General features: G+C 38.4%; 1 protein-coding gene across 8 annotated transcripts in view; it reads left to right on the top strand.

Annotated features, from left to right (window-relative positions):
• The window catches only part of PDE7A (phosphodiesterase 7A), a 76,543-nt gene that overhangs the window by 20,333 nt on the left and 39,973 nt on the right, over positions 1–16,237 (top strand). Inside the window, exon 1 of one of the 8 annotated variants that reach the window (XM_049822279.1) lies at positions 12,996–13,016. The exons of 4 other annotated variants lie outside the window; for them this stretch is intronic. Coding sequence is in view for 2 of the 4 variants with exons in the window: in XM_049822240.1 (XP_049678197.1) it covers positions 13,711–13,770 (60 nt within the window). In the remaining 2 variants the exon portion in view is untranslated. Of the gene's footprint in view, positions 1–12,995; positions 13,017–13,653; positions 13,771–13,857; positions 14,007–16,237 lie in introns of those variants that run through there. 3 more of the 8 variants (XM_049822240.1, XM_049822264.1, XM_049822272.1) reach the window with 3 other exon arrangements.

The raw sequence follows: 16,237 nt of genomic DNA, 5'->3' as shown, positions 1-16,237 counted from the left end.
GAGCTTATCCCACTCCTTCACAACATGTCTGGAATCAGGAAGAAGTGGAATAATATATATTGCCTTAGGGCACGCCATGCCTCAGTGCAAGGCAGAAAGGTGTGCAGCTGAAGGGCGGCAAGCCTCCTGTATCACAGGTCCATGGTATGTGGGAGGCTGGAGCCAGGAAAAGAGTTCAGCTTATTAGTTGTAGTTCTTCCTACTTGTTGAATGTTGAGTGTTGTTATACTGAAACCTGTTTTGCAAAATTAGGGATTAAAAAGATGATCTAACAATGTCAATGCATCGAGGTGCAAGTCAACACCAGTCCTGGGTGTTGTACCCCATGCATACATACTGTAACAGACAGCATAGCAGTCTCTCAGTTCAAGGTGATCTTGAAGTATTTAAGATAGTAGTCTTGCAACAGTAAACGCAAGCTGTAACCTGATGATGAGAGGCGTCAGTTTTTCAGATAAACTGCCTTATACCTGTGGATTTTAAAACATTAAGCAATTATTTTTATTAAACAAGGAAACTTAATTATAGTGATGTTTAGTCTCATGGTAATTATTGCAGAGGTTCTTAGGAGGCTCTCCAGCGCTCTGGTGTGCTCTTGTGGCTAATATGTTCAAAGCTTTGTACAATGTTAAATTTTCCAGAGTTAAAGGCATATTGGCGTGAACTGTGCGCTTGAAAACTTATTCTCATCACTATGTACAGATTGCTTTATGGCTAATGCCCTGTCTGTGCCTAGCCCTGATTACTATACCACTTACAACTCCAGTAGGCATTGTGTGTTCAACTAACCTGCGTAGAGGAAGCAACTTTGGAAAAGTTCTAAACTTAGCAGTTTTAAAGTGTTTTTTTTTTTTTAACTCTTTGGTTTGTCGATAATAGCAGCCAATCCAGTGCAGAAAGTTCAGTTGTTCAGGAAAAAGTGTAAGTAGCTCAGGTCAAGAAGGGTAGAAATGAATCTGCGTACATAACTACTTTAATTTTTTTTGTATTGTGTTGCTTTCCGTAAAAAGTTGGTACTTGCTGGTTAAGAATTATTGCTTTAAAATTGTGCATTTGTTTCCAAATACAGCTTATATGCTGAGTGTATTTGTATATATCTAAAGATTATTGCTCTATTGCTTTTAAACTTGTTAATTTTTAAAATAGTTTTAAAATTTGTTTTCTGTTGTTGAACATAAGTTATGTATGGGTGTAGTTTATATCTTAAAACAGCAGAAGTGGCCTCTGAGATGAATCTAGAGTTTGCAGCTTCTTTTGGAAGTTATGTGGGTAAAGTATGTTCTGACCCAATAGAATTTCATAGTTTGCTGGTTGTTTTTTTGTTTGTTTGTTGGGGGTTTTTTTTGCTTTTTTTTAAACAAATTGAAAGAAAACAAGCAATTATGACACAACAGTTTTGTTGCGTTATGGGTGTAATTCTAAAGAGAAGCACAGCATTTAGGAAATATGCATGTTAACATCCTTATATTGATGCATTGTGAGGTTTTAATTTTGTTAATATTTTCCAGGAAATCTTTGCCTCTTTTATTGCACAAACTGTACTTGCTTGTGTTGTGTGAAGCATTAGAACCATTGTGTTTTTTGTTTAAGAATGGAGGATTGTGTGTACTTAAAAAGCAGTTAAATGCTGCTCTGGAGAAAAAGATATTTCTCATGCTTCCATCTTGTCATTGCTGCTTAGTGCAGACATGTAAATCAAACTTTTTCCTAGATCATGATGGTTTGCTTCTTATTTGTTAAGTGCTTGATGTGAGATTTTGCAGCCTGATTTGCCTTTCCTGCCCTCTATCATCCCTTCCATCCACTCCCAACAGAAGAAGAATCTCAGGCCAGGGAGCTATGCTTACCTGAGACGTGTATATGATTAAGAAATTGGAAGAGTACAATTCTAGCAGTCTTAAATTGGGTACCCAGAAGGACTGATGTTTGGGCTCTGATCTCTTTGTGCTGGACTGGGGTTTTGAAGATGAGTGCTTGTGAAGTGCTCTGGTATTTTTGAGTGCTTTAGAGAAGCCACTAAGAAAATTAATTCTGCCATTGGAGTTTGAGCACTTGGCCATACGTGAAGCCTATTGCCATTTAAGACCTTTTTCTTTTTAGGTAAAGAATTATGACTTAATTATGGGAGCAACAACCTATGTGCATAAATAGACTTGGGAGCTCTTTGGAAAACCAGCATAGAATCTTACTCTTGGTCTATTAAAAAAAAAAAAAAGTATATGCTGTAAGAGAATTTAGTTATGATGCACCAGTACTCTTTTTTTCTCTTTTTATTTTGGGGGGGGGGGTTGTGGTGTTAAAGTTAAGGACGTCATAAGTATGGATTACAAGCAGCTGACTATGTTGGCTAATGATTTATTGCCATGAATACCGTTTAAATTGAGGATATTTTCCAAAATACCTGTATTATTTGTCTAGAAGGACGTGTCTGAAACTTTCTTGAAAGAAATAGAAATTACTTGATAGAAATACTCTTATCTCTCAAAGCAGAATAAAAGTTCAGTGTTTAAAATCTATTGATCTGTTATTTTCAGGATTTGAAAAGTTTTTGCTCTTTACAGTTTGGAAAGTGAATGGAAGACCAGGAGTATGTGGTATCTTTCCTTCCCCGTTCCCCTGCACTATTATTTGGTAGGATACAGTGCAAAAGAGGGGACGATAGGATGAGAGTGAGTTCTTTTGATTACACATGGAAAATTTTGGTTAAAGGCATGAGGAACAACTTGTAATTTTGTGTAGGAAGCAGTAAAGAAAAAGCTTCGTTAATTGTGGTGGAGGTAGACTGATTTATAGCACGGGAAGCAAAGCTCTGCTGTGCATGTCACAGTTTGGCTTCCCATATTCCCTTCCCAAAACAGGGATCTTGAACTACAGGCTGGGTTGTATTTCTTTCTATTTTTTTTTTCTAGTAAATCTTTGGGGGTATGCTGAGTGCGTCCAGTACTGTTCCCTTCAGGAGCAATGACATCCATATTCAGTAACTGTTTTAAAGCAAAGAATCTTTTCAGTGCTTTCTATTATTCTTTTGTTCTGATCTTTAGTTCTGCGTGCTCATCAGTATTTCCATAAGTCTTAAAATTCCTTCATAAGGTGAGAAAGGCTTTAATTATATTGCGGCTCATGTCTGTCTTCCATCATATTTGGAGAAGTAACTTGACAGCAGATCCTCCTTTCCCCCAGAGAATGGAGCGAGCAGTGCTGTACGCCTTTCGATCTGCAAACTACCACCTCTGACAGAGTGATGAGGAGCTTGGAATTATGCTACCGTTGTGCAAGTTACTCCTCTCTTTCTCTTCCCTCATTTTCCAAATGTGTTTCGGAGGTTGATTATATAGCTTAATTGTTTTGCCATTCTGCTTCTTTCCAAAAGTCCCTCTATAAAATTCGATTACTAAATTCATAAGGAAATCATGATCTGGTATACTAGACTTTCCCCTTACTGCTTAAGTCATGTAACATTAATGAAATTAATTGTGTCTTAGTGTTCTTAGTTCATCACTCATAGACAGCACATATTTAGTACTAGAGATAATCCTGCAGCAAGCTGAAATGGCTTCTCACAGAACAACGGGATTATTAGTGACACCAAATTTGAAGACAAAACTGGGATCTGGTACTAAAAACTTGTGTGATTTCTCTATACCTGGAATATTAAGTGCTTTCAAATGTACTAAACTGGACTACTGTTCAGGGTTCTTAGTGAAAATGAAAGGGTAGAACACTGGCTTGTGTGGAAACAGAGAATACTGCAAGCGGACTAAAACCAAGACTTCAAATAATAAATTCACCCAAAGTAGCTAACTGTTGCCTTAATTAGATATAGCTTCAAAGAGTATGCTAAGATTTTTCCACTACAGCTTTTCATCACTTCCACAAGTTCAGCACGCCCTATACAGATGCTTAATTTGTATGCTGGGCCCTGTGATAAAGCTATTTCTGTCGATGAGATTCCAAAATTATAGGCACTGATGTCAATGCAGATGAGGTTAGCCTAATTTGGTCAAGAGAGGGCTATGCCATGCAAAATCTTCTTTACATGGGCACATAAAGGCCAGTGCCAAGACTGACAGGTGTCCAGTGGGTGGCAAGGAGCTTCAGAGATAAACATTCTTGTTGGTGGTGCTACAATTCTTGCTTCTTTAAGAAACAATGTAACAGTTGTATGGCTCTTTTTTTCAGTATCCCTGCAGGATAACCAAGTAAAATGGAAATGGAACTTAATTTTACAAATGTGTATCTCTTAAATCCCATTGAAATAACTTTTTTATGCTAGTTTCTTAAATTACATTTCTGTGTAATGTTAAAGCTTGACAATGAAAGTAGCATATTGTTACCTTCAAAAATGGATTATTAAATTCAGATGTATGCTGCTGTGAAATCGTGGAAGAAAAATTACTTGAAAGTGGTTTTTAATTGTAGGAGGTCTCAGAAAGTTGTAAATGCAATAAAATGCACACTCGGGTTGAATAATGAGAATTGTATTTTTGAGAAGGCTGTAAGATATTAGTTGTAGTTGGAGAAGTCCCTAAACTTTTTTCTACTAGCTTTCCATATTTTTCTGTGTCAATGTGTCAGCTGTGAAGTGTACAAAAAAGTATTTATTAATAGAACACGCTCTCTATATGCCTGTTTCCATACCTCCTTCCATGCTTCCCCCTAATAGGAGATTGCAATCATCTGGATTTTTTTTGCCTGGGAATTTTTTTATATTGGTTTTGAGCTTGTAATTCTTCTGTTCCTTTATCAGCTTTCTCTTTCTTAGTACTGATATATTTAAAACAAACTAAAAACTCTTTCTTTGTATCAAAGAACAAGTATGTTATGCTGACATCTCTGTAATAGAAGGCTGAACCTTTTCATTGTATTTCATTCTCAAATAGTAGTCTTTTTCAGTTTAACGCTTGCAGACATAAGCCACAACAGTGCTGTAAAGCTATCTCTGTTACTAGGTCAGCTTTATCTATAGTGGTGATATGCTGAAATAAGTAGATTAGGTTTTTGATGAAAAGTCTTTGGATGCATGGATTGCTGGCACGCACCTGCTAACACAATATTAATGGAAGGCAATAACTACATGTTTTACAAATGTGTAAATGTCTATCAAATATAATTTTGCATGAAAATACCTTTATTAAACTTTATTAGCGCATTTTTACAGCAAACGCTATAAGAAGTTTGCATCTGCTACAGGTCAGAGAAGAAGAATTTGGAAGTATGTAAGACAGGGTTGTATTGGTAGCTCAATAAAATAAAAGGTGGCAATAATATGTTGCAGCCTAGAATGTGAGGGAAGGTGTTGCAATGGCAGGTGTTGAACTGTGGCGTTTGGAGGGTTAGGGTTTTCAGCTTATTGTCTCATTAGAGCCTTTCCAAGTTTAAGTAGTTCAGCTGAAATCGGTCTGCTTAACCAGTTCAGTTGAAATTGGTCAGCTTAACCTTAATGGGCATAGGTTTAATTAGCTCTTGGGAAAATGCATGGAAGACTACAAGCATTTTTGGGTATGGTGCATAAGCAAGTTCTGAAATAAGTGTTCAGTGCAGACGAGTCTCCAGATGAATTTTCTCCAGGAATAATGTTCGTTGTAGCAAAAACTGTAACTCTGCTAATGGATTCTGGGTAGTTCCCCCCCGCCTCACACTCCCCCCCCCCCCCCCCCCCCAAGCTTAAAATGTTAGATTTTTTTGAGGTGAAAGAAGTTGAATGTAGCTGGCCAATGTAACTTCTTTTAACCTTTTTTGTATTTCAGATGATATGTGTTCCTTCTTAGTTATGTGCTTTGCTTTTTTGTGAAATGCTTGGACATGGCCAATATGGTCTTTCTTTGAATCTCTAATCTTTATAAACTCTGCAATGACTGTTTAATTATGTTTTTCATTTGCAATGCCATCATATTATAAATAAAATACTATATTGATTTGTGGATTTGACAGCAGATGGTGTAACCAGTTTCAGTGTTTGTCCTCTGTAGTCATTCAGTTATTTTAATGGAAGTGATCGCAGAATAGGAAAAGAAAAGCTAGGCTTGATTTATTTCAGATGTTCTCTTGCCATCTCTGCTTAATTTATTAATGTGAAACTTCCAGCTTTCCCCTTGAAATTTGATAATTTTTGACAACATAATATTTTCATGTTTTTGTGTGATGGATAGCAAGGAACCAGAAACAAAGATGATTTTATTACTGCCTTTTTAATGTTTAGCATATTTTTGGAGCTTTAGCATATGCCTGTGTGCCTGGGGAAATGCTGAAATGTGTTTTTTCTGTGGGAACTCTTAGATTTTTTTTTTTAAATGAAATTTGAAAATTATATCTAAAACCCTTGCATAAATACCTGCTTATAATATAAATGGAAGCTGTGTTGCCTGGGGAGTCTCAATATATGTCAATGTTTTAATTTTGTGTAAACTACTCTTTAAATGCTTCCTACAAAGTGAATTGAAGTGTGTATGAGGGGGTTAAAAGTATCTTTTTAGCAGTGCCGGAGTAGTGAAAACTTGCTAGTCAAGAACCAAGCAGGCAGATGTTTTGAGGCTGAGAGGGAGGTGAGCCCCCATAGTTATGGCAGATTACCCATCACTTGTGAGCCAAATAGAAGCTCTTAGTTTTTTTGATTCAGTCTATTAATTTCTGATTGCTTTTCATGTCTGAATGAGCGAGAAGCCAGGGAGCAAGTCAAACGGAGCAGCTCACACTGTACCCTGCCCCCATGCCTTTTAGCCTTCATTCACTGCACTGCATTGCTCTCTTTGGGTTCATGAGCTAGACAGACTCTTGTGTGGAAATTCATATATACAACTGCTGTCTGGGGAGGCCCCGATTGCTCCCTGTGCTGCCCCTTTCCACACACGTGCTTCTAGAAGCTGTGAAGCTGCAGAGGTGAGCTAGTAGTGTTCATATAAGCATAAAAGATACTGGAGAAGCTTCTCTCCAAGGAAAAAAGCTTAAGCCTTGAATTTAGAGGACAAGCTTCTTGTGTCCTTTGCATCTTCTGCAACTAATTTATGAAGATTTATAAGATGCAAGTATTGTGACTTAAATTTCTGTAATTTCCTTTTCTGGTGTGATGTGTTGACAATTTCGTGATGTTGTCTTTTTGTGAGATTGTAACCTCAATGTTTTTTATTTACATTTCCAGTTAAATATAAGACAGGCAGTAAGACAGTCTTTCACTGTTCAAAGGATGTGCTTTAGAATGAGAACATAAATGTTCTATTACAAAAGCTAAAACATTGGTAGCTTTTCTTGTCACACATTACTGTTCATCTGTTTTCACTTATATAGCCAGGTTACTTGCAATATGTGAAGTACGTGGGAATTGAAATTGCTCTTTATTTGCTTCCAGTATACCACTGAGTCTTTGTTGAAGGGGTGTTTAATAGTGAAACACGGTAACTCAGAGGAGCTAAAACTCAACTTCTTGCATCTTGCCTTCAGAACAGTCTATCTTAGTGAATGGATTGCAGTCTGAGACCCTGACAGTACTTTGTCTTGTAACAATGGTACTGTTGGGTTTTTTTTAAACTATTCAAAATCAGAGATGAAGGCATTTGTATTGAACTCTAAAACTGGACAGTTTGTTGCTGCGCCACAGACCTTTTGTGAGTGAGGAGATGACAGTATCTGCGAACGGGTATCGACAGGTACAAGCTGATGTAGACCAGCCTTGACTGAGCATCTGTGTGACCATGCCAAAATAATTCTCTGTCCAAGCTAACATGCCTCACTATGTCTGACAGTTGAAAAACAAATATTTCCTAAATAACACATGACAAATATGTGTGTGTAAGCTGTCAATAACTTTTTAAAAAAATTTTTTGATTCTGTAAAGAGGGTTGGGTAAAAGCGGAGTATAGCTTCTTGCCAACATCTCTTCTCTGGAGAAAAGCAGAAATCTAAGTTCTGTGGATTTAAACAAAGCCCTAAAATCCAATTGTAAGTAAGCAGCCTCAGAAAAATGTGTATCTGAAAAAATTGAGAAAGAATACCGTACTGTAGGACTTAAGTTCTTTGGCTAGATATGTTTTCATAAGAACAAGGGTTATAAGGATATATTCAAACTGGCACAGTAACAAATGATCCAGTTTAGATCCTTTAAATGTGTATGTTCTTTGTAGAAACTCTGAAATTTACTATGTTAGGTAAAATAAATCAACAGAAGATTAACTAAAGTTCATGATATGACAGAGGCACCGAGAGTATTCTAATTTGTATTGCAAAAGAAGCATTTTAGAAAGAAGTAATCTGTTTCTAGATGTTTATTCTATGCAAGGAAATTAAAAATGTGTTCTTATCCACCCCTCAACTAAGATATGTGCATTTTTGCCAAATCACTTTTTCAGTGTTACATGACCATTTTTATTAACCTGCATAAGCATGATGTTAAGCAAATATGGTGAAAGGTTAAAAAAAGCCATCAAAAAAATGCAATGTTTAATAACGTGCTTGCTTTGGCAAAGATTTATGTGGTTTTATTTATAAAATATAGAATACCTTTTACCCCTTGGGAAATGCAGTAAGATGATGCACTTAAGATGATCCTGATAGTTTTCTATTGCTATGTTAGAGTAGCTGATGAATGAGTGGTGGTATAGAAATGTAGGTTGTTGGCTTGCTTTCATTCATTGAGATTGGATCCTTTCTTTTCTAAGGGGGGAGTGTTGGTCTATCTTATTGAAGACTGAAATGGAAGATACTAAAAATGAAAAGCATCTTTAGGGAAATTACTAAATTCTGCCTTCTGGATCTGTAGCTGTCCTTGGCTTTGGAAGTTCATGTTCTGGAGTTCTAAGCCCTTAGTTTGAGGTCAACTAGCCTTTTGAGTTTAGTTGCCATGAGATAGGTAGTAACAATGATTTATATGTGGCAAGGAAGGTGAATTTTGCTAACTTTCTTTAATTTTACATGTTTACTTACTGCTTACTAGCTGATATGTGGTTGAGTCACCACCCCTGGAGGTATTTAAAAGACGTGTAGATGTGGTGTTTAGGGACATGGTTTAGTGGTGGACTTGGCAGTGTTAGGTTTTCAATTGGACTTGATGATCTTAAAGGTCTTTTCCAAGCTAAATGACTATGATTTTGTGATTTTATTAATAAGCAGCTGCAATAGTTGGAAACCTGTACCTAATTGCAACATAGGCTAATGTGGCAAATGTTTTAAATACGAAGCTGAATCGAAAGTAAAATGCTTAGATTACTTTTTAAGTTAAGTCATAACAGAAATAGCATTTGTAAATGTTGGTCATTGTGTATACGTTGTGATATTCTAAAAGTCTACTCTCAGTATCTGTAAAAATAATGGCATATTTTCCTTGAGTGTGGTGTTCAGTGGTTGGGTTGGGCTGCAGCAATCACTACCCACATTTGTTACAAGAATACTTCTTGTAGATTACCATTTAATTATTCTTTGTTAGTGAAGTCTGCTGGAGAGAGAGATCTAACATGATAGATAATGAGGCAGGGAGAAAAGTGAAGAAAAGATGTAAATGAGTTGAGAGCTGTGGGTTTTTTTCCACTATATGCTGATGAATTGGTAAATGATAGGCTTATTCCTCTACTGTCTTTACATGCTGTTAATATAAATACAGTTAAGTTCCCTGACTGGTTCCTAACAAGTAATATGCCAGTCAGGAGTGTATCCTAGAAATCAGTGTGCCACAAGCCTCTGTTCTGGAAGGGGGTGTTTGAAGGGCAAAGGAGACTCCACAGGGATCTCATTTCTGGGCCAGGTGTACAAGTGCATGCATGTGAAATCAGGTCATTCTGGCAAGTAGGAGTGATTAGCAATGGGCATCAAACTTCTGCATAAAAACCTTATGTGGTGATGGAAATCTGTGAAGCCCTGCTGCATTTAAACGGGAGCATCATATGAGACCTAATAATGTCTGTGAAATACGGTGCTGTTGCTTCAACTCTGGATTTCCTGTAGGTGTTACTGAATTTTTTTTTTGGGGGGGTGGGGTGGGTAAGGGGGGATTTAAAGACACTTCTGTACATATAGTAGTTACTGAGGTTTGTAAGGCAATGCTGATTCATTCTTCAGGACTGCTGAAATTTATTTAAAAAAAAAAAAAGAGGGAGAAAAGGATTGGAACAGATGGGTATTTAGAAATATACAAGTAAAACTGGGATCCTGTACTTAGTACTTCAAATAACAGAGTACACTATTAGGAAATAATGGGTTTCCATGTGGAGCCTTGCAGATTTGTAGGAGCATATATGAAAATAATTGGATCCTTGCAAATCACAATAGCATATTAATGGAGAGCTACTTTGAACTGGTAGGAGCTGATCCCATGTGATGCCAGTTTCACAGGGAGAGCAAACTGGTATCTTTAACAAATTCCTTAGTGGAATCTTTGTAACAACTGTTGCAAGACCCCAGGTGCTTTCTGCTGCACTGATAATGAATTCTTGTTTTACAAGGAATTACACAGAAAGGCTTACTGAGCAAATGCAAAAATTGTAGCAAAACATGCATTTGACTGCTTAGATGCATCTACAATGCTATATATCATTAAGTTTACACTGAAGTCATTGGAATATTTATGTTTGTTTGGAAATGGTAAGAGACAGCAATTGCACTTGTACATTGAGCGGATGTTAAGGACAGAGGAATTAGTGACTTGTATGCTATATTTGAGTATTAAGTACTGGAAATCTTGCCTTATCGAACATGGTATCTCTGCATGCATTGAGAAAATTTTAAAAAACCTGAAAAAGAATCTGCTAAAAAGCAGGGAAGAAAAAGAGAAGAAGAAAGAAAATGAAACAGCCATAAGAACTTCCATAATTTTTAAAAGACAAAAAATGCAATGTATGGTAGCGGTTCTTTCTTCTGTGCTCCTTCATTTCAAGATGAAGCCAAGACTGATGATGTCCACAGCTCAAGGGTCACTGATTGCACTCCCAGAACTTAGGTAGTATAATAGGTAGTATGTTATCACAGAGGGAATTTAGTACTCTCTTATTTTTATGTAGTCTTGTACCTGAGGGTTACCGTACTTGCAAATGACCTCGAATAATTTAGTTTCATAAACTTGTAAAACATCATTTATTTCACCTTCACCTTAGAATTATTAATGGGGTTATTCAAAGCAGTACTTTCCCCAAAAGAAGCACTTGAGCTTTTTTTATACTTCTCGTATAAACCAGTGCACTTTTTGGTCTTCCTCTGTCTCCAGATTCAGAATCCTATTTCTGAAACAGTCCTTCAATTTCCAAGCCATGGTTAAAACAAGTAATGCTATAGTGGTGCTTAACAGATGGGCAGATACTTTTATTTCTGTGTTCTGGAATTAAACTTATACATGAGACAATAGTTTTAAGAAAAACTTCCAGTAAGTGGAGGCTAATTAATTAAACCACTTATTATTGGAAGACAAAGAGGAAAGGGTGATTACTTCGTATCACTATGTTTTCTAAAATAATGTTGTGTTTCCGGTATTGGTGGAAGAAAGGCTTGCTCCATGCACCTGGGATAAGACCATCCACACACACCAACATGTGTTTTGAGACAGGAAAAAAGAGAAGACTGATCAGGGATGGAAAATAGTGGTGACGGAGAGAAATGCTTGACCTTTCAAAGAGTATAAGGCTACTTGTGTTAAGAGTTTTATTTGGAGGAGGGTTCAGTCTTGAAGCAAATCACCTTCTTGTCCCTGTTTATCCTGCCCATTTCTTTGTTTTCCAGAGTGGTTTTGGTATGTGCTAACTAGCGTCCTTTCAAAAGAAACTAAGCTATTCCACTCCTTGCTTGCACCAAATGTACTCTAATCCTTGATAGGGTTGTAGAGGTTTGACTGGTTATTGGTCATTTTTGGCAGCTTTGAACCTCCTGCGGTCCAGTCCCTTTCAGGAAGTGTGAGTAAATGTGTCCTGCAAAAAACCCCCGTCCTGGGCTTCATGTAGTATAGGTGTAAAGACCTCAGCAGCAGCTGTGTTTTGATCTGCTCCAGTTGTGCCAAATTGTTCATGTGGATATAGCTTAATGCCATTTATTGTGTTGTTTTTTTTTTTTGTTTTTTTTTTTTTTTTAAAGTAATACCAGACTGGTGATGACTGACTGTCAGAGTGTCTTAACCTGGTCAAGTGTTCGGAGATGGAAATATTTTTAAATCTACCTCTGTGACAGTTTGTATTTTGGGTAGAACTTCACAGACCTTTAGATAAGCGCTGTATTCATTCAGTGAAGTACCAAAAGGTCCATTCTGAATGTTCTTGCATGTGGTTTTGATCTGACTGGTTTTCAGGGGCATAGGGAGGGGAGAGAGCAGAGTATACATGTTTGGAACGTAATGGTGCTGTAGGAACCCACAGCTGGTGCTGAGATCATGATTATAGCTTAAACACCAGCACGAATATTGGGAATCATATTATAAAATAACACAGAACCCTATCTCAGTTACCAAGTCTTCTTCTTCATTCAGTAAACAGCCCCTCTGCTGCATGTCCTCTTTTCCTGTGAATAGGAGGAAATTAATTTTTCAGTGCTGAAGTTACTCCTTCGGTAATCTGTGCTAACTTTTTTTTATTTTGTGCACGTATTAGAATTTGCAATATGATCTTCTTGTAATAAAAGAATAATTATAGGAAGAGCAGAATGTTCATGTAATTTTCCTTTCAATTACTCCACTTCATCCTTCTAAACTTCTCGTTATCCTACGCTCTGTTCCTTTTTTCCATCCGTAGCTACTTTTTTTCCCCCCAGACTATTTGAGATTTCTTTGTATTTCTGAAATGAAACATTTTTGTCAGCTTAAAATGAGAAAAACCTAAAATGAATCTCAAAGCTGCACCAGGTGTCTGGGACGGCTTGGCCATAGAAGAAGTCGGTGTGCTTTGCAGCCACGGAAGGTGCCGGGGTGTGTTGCCCGTGTGTCGCGGTGTGTCGCCGACTGTAGGCAAGTTCAACCCTCGCAGCAGTAAACGGGAGCAACGTGCCAGTTCAGGCAGGAGTGTGTGTGGCTGGAACGGTAGGACGAAGGACGGCTTGCTATTTAGCGGACAAAAGAAGAGGTCAGAGAACCGTGACCGGTTTGAATGATTGCGTGTGTTTAGTGCGTTAACTTTCCTTCATTAACGTTATTTATAGTAAATTGCTATGAAAGCAACCTTGAAATGCGTTTCGAAGTTCAGTTCCTAGCAGTTCTCCAGGTGGCGGAGATAAAAGGAACTCGTGGACGTCAGCTGTGGTGCAATCTGCTGGAAGCAGGCTCTTCGCGGCGTTGAGAGAGAGGCAAGGCGGTATCCTGAATTAGCTCGGGCGGTGGTTGGAGTGGTGCTGGAGCTTGGTCCTGTAGGCCGGCAAGCTTTGCCGCGCTAGAATGCGCGTTACAAAAGCGCGTAACCGCGGTTCCTCGTTTCCTCTAGCGTTTCGGCGGGGCTCCGCGGGGCTGCGCTGCCGGCCGCGTCCGCCGCTTGGAGACCCGGAGCGCAGTGCCGGGGCTGTCGGGTGACGGGAGAGCTGCTCGCTGGGCGCGGAGCTGGCGGCGGGACGTGCGGGCAGCGCCGCTCCGGCGGAGCGCGTTGCTGGGGCCGGCAGGGGCCGGCAGCCTGGGCGCAGCTGCTGGCGGCGCGGGCAGCCCCCGCCGGCCGCCGGCCCCCGGCCCTACCTCTGCGCGCCGCGCCTCGGGCTCTCCCGCCCTCCCGCCCCTTCCAGCGCCGGCGGGGTCGGGGAGGAGACTATGCTTGGGGCCTGCGGGCGGATCCGATGGGAATTGCGTTGATCTGGTGTTTAGCCCTGATCCTTATCAAATGGGCGACTTCTAAGGTAGGCCATTTTATTGTTCTGTTTTGACTAGCTGGGTTTGTAAGTAGCCTGAGAGAAAACGGGTCATTAAGAACCTCAGCAGGAGTACTTATTTTTCCTTTTTCACCTCTAATCTCTTTTGGAAGCACATCATTCGTCATGTAAGACTGCGTTTCTTAAGCGTTCCTACGTGATTTTTGTAGCGCTCGATTTTTGCCTGCCTTGAAGTGGGAAGAGTGTGTTTGTAGCAGTGCCAGGTAGGAGACGGGGAAAACGGATCTGAAATGGCTTCTGAGTGGCAGGGGTTTGCTTGCCTCCTGTACTAACAGATCTTCAATTTTATAGTGCTTTAAAGGCTTTCTGAAAATAAGGAAAAACATTTTTAAACGTGGAGAGAATAATACAAATTAGCGTATTTTGCTTCCTGGACAGGATATCCTTTTTGTATTGTTGATTTCAGGGTTATGGGAGTGGAAATACCAGTTTTGTTTGCTTAGGTGAAATACTGGCTACTTCACTTGCTTTGTAGCCTTTCTATTTGAGATGCCTGTGTTTTGAAAAATGTGTGCTAATGTTAGACAAAATTAGGAGTTCCTACTTTCCCATTCTAAAGAGCGTAAGGAGCCCCGTAATGTATATTGTGGTAGTAAATATAGGTGGGATTGGTGCCTGCAGAGGAGACCAGGTTCTTCTCAGCACAACTTGCTGCCTGCCTAACCTGGAATTGATTCCTAAAGGAGGAATAAATTTAAGTTTAGGATTGTGAAGGAGGGCCAGAATCATTGGAGAGAATGAGGGAAACTGAAAAATTAAAGAGTTCATGCATTTATATATAGATAGATTACTTTTTTTTAATTAATACACAATTACAACATTTTTGTACAATTAATAGGATAGTCTGAACAAACATGAACTTGAATTTGTTGTGAAAACAAGCTTTGCCAGGTATCCATGCCTGTACTCTTCAGTCATGCCAGTAACAGTTCTAAAATTACTAGAAGCAAAACCGGTCAGGTTTAGTTGCTAGCACTTCTGATAACTTTTGTCACATCAAGAAAAAGGCCAGGATACCTTAATGGATGTTCACTTGTGACCGAAGGCAGATTCTAAATGCCAAAGTTTTACAGCCGGTGTGTTAGCCTAGTATATCATCCACGTTTTACTGGTATACTGTCGAATCGCTAGGTTTCTGAAACTTGACATAAAAAGCCTGCTTAAGGATTATGTCTGTAATTCAGTTTGGTTGAAGATTCTGTTAATGTGGGAAAAATAGGAATTCCAGGTAGCTGACATAATACAGTTAAGCATAAAAACCTCTGCATTTTATGGTTATGTTTTTTAATGGCTGTTTCTTTTAAAGAATTTTTTGTGTGTGTTTTTTGTTTTATCCTATTTTTTTGTTTTATCCTCTTCTGCTGTTGCTTTTGAGTCCTTCCACCATTCTGATTTAGCTTCTGAAGGCAATACCCCTGTGTGTTTCTGTCCTCATTTAAGTCAATCATTTATGTTTTTTTGGACTATGCTTTCTTTTCTGATCAATTTTCAACCTTTGTTTTGTGTATTTTTGTTAAATCTTGAAGTTTTTATGTGATAAAACTTTGGGTTGATCTTACGATGCCACATGATATACATCTAAGGTGTGTAAGAGAAAATAACGTTACAGATGCTTGTATACATGTGTATGTATCACTAATGTTGATAACTATCATTCAAACAATAGCCATCCATCCTGGGAGATGATCATGTGAAATAGCTTTATATGGAAGAAAATATCAAAGTTGCCACATTCAGATATTTGAAGGGGCGCTGTGTGTCTTATTGGTGATTAGTATTGCCTTCCTGAAGTTAACTACATTTTCTTACCACTGGTTTGATGAACTTTCAAAATACTGCTTTGAACTCCAGTGAAATATTTAGAAAATAGTAGTAGGACTGTTTTGCAATGACTTGCCCAAGTTCAGCGACAGTTTAAGTGCTTTAAAAGAACATTTTCCAGTGCTTTAGTGAGTAAAAGCTTGATGATGCCTTGTGGAAAACTGGATCTTATGTTAGCATGGAACTTTTAATTACTTGAAATAATTCTAAGAATTTTGATACATGACAGTCTCGCTTTTGAAATCCAACAATAGTTGGAGAAATCTGGTCTAATTTCTCATTCTAGGGACTTGTTGATAAACTGTCTTAGAATCTTAAATAGTTTTCAAGTGTGTATATTTGAAGCAGCATAACCAATAAATTGCAGTTGCCATGATAGAACAGCTTCTCCAAACTTGTTCTCAATTTCTCTTTCTGAAAACAATCCTCTGATTGTTGGGCAAATAACTTGGGCAGAAAAGCCAAGTAGGTAAAAATTCCTGACTGGCTGTGTTGCTGTCCTCTGGCTTTTCTTGCCCAGCTTCTGAATAAACAACTGAGTCGCAAAATGAGGGTTGTGTACTCCATCAAAAAGCATAGATAGTTCTTTCTGATGGGTGGTACTGAATTTTGA

This window comes from Accipiter gentilis, chromosome 2 (assembly GCF_929443795.1).
Source record: "Accipiter gentilis chromosome 2, bAccGen1.1, whole genome shotgun sequence".
Lineage (NCBI taxonomy): Eukaryota > Metazoa > Chordata > Aves > Accipitriformes > Accipitridae > Astur > Astur gentilis.
Note: the sequence above shows the minus strand (reverse complement) of the source record. Positions and strands in the feature narration are given on the sequence as shown.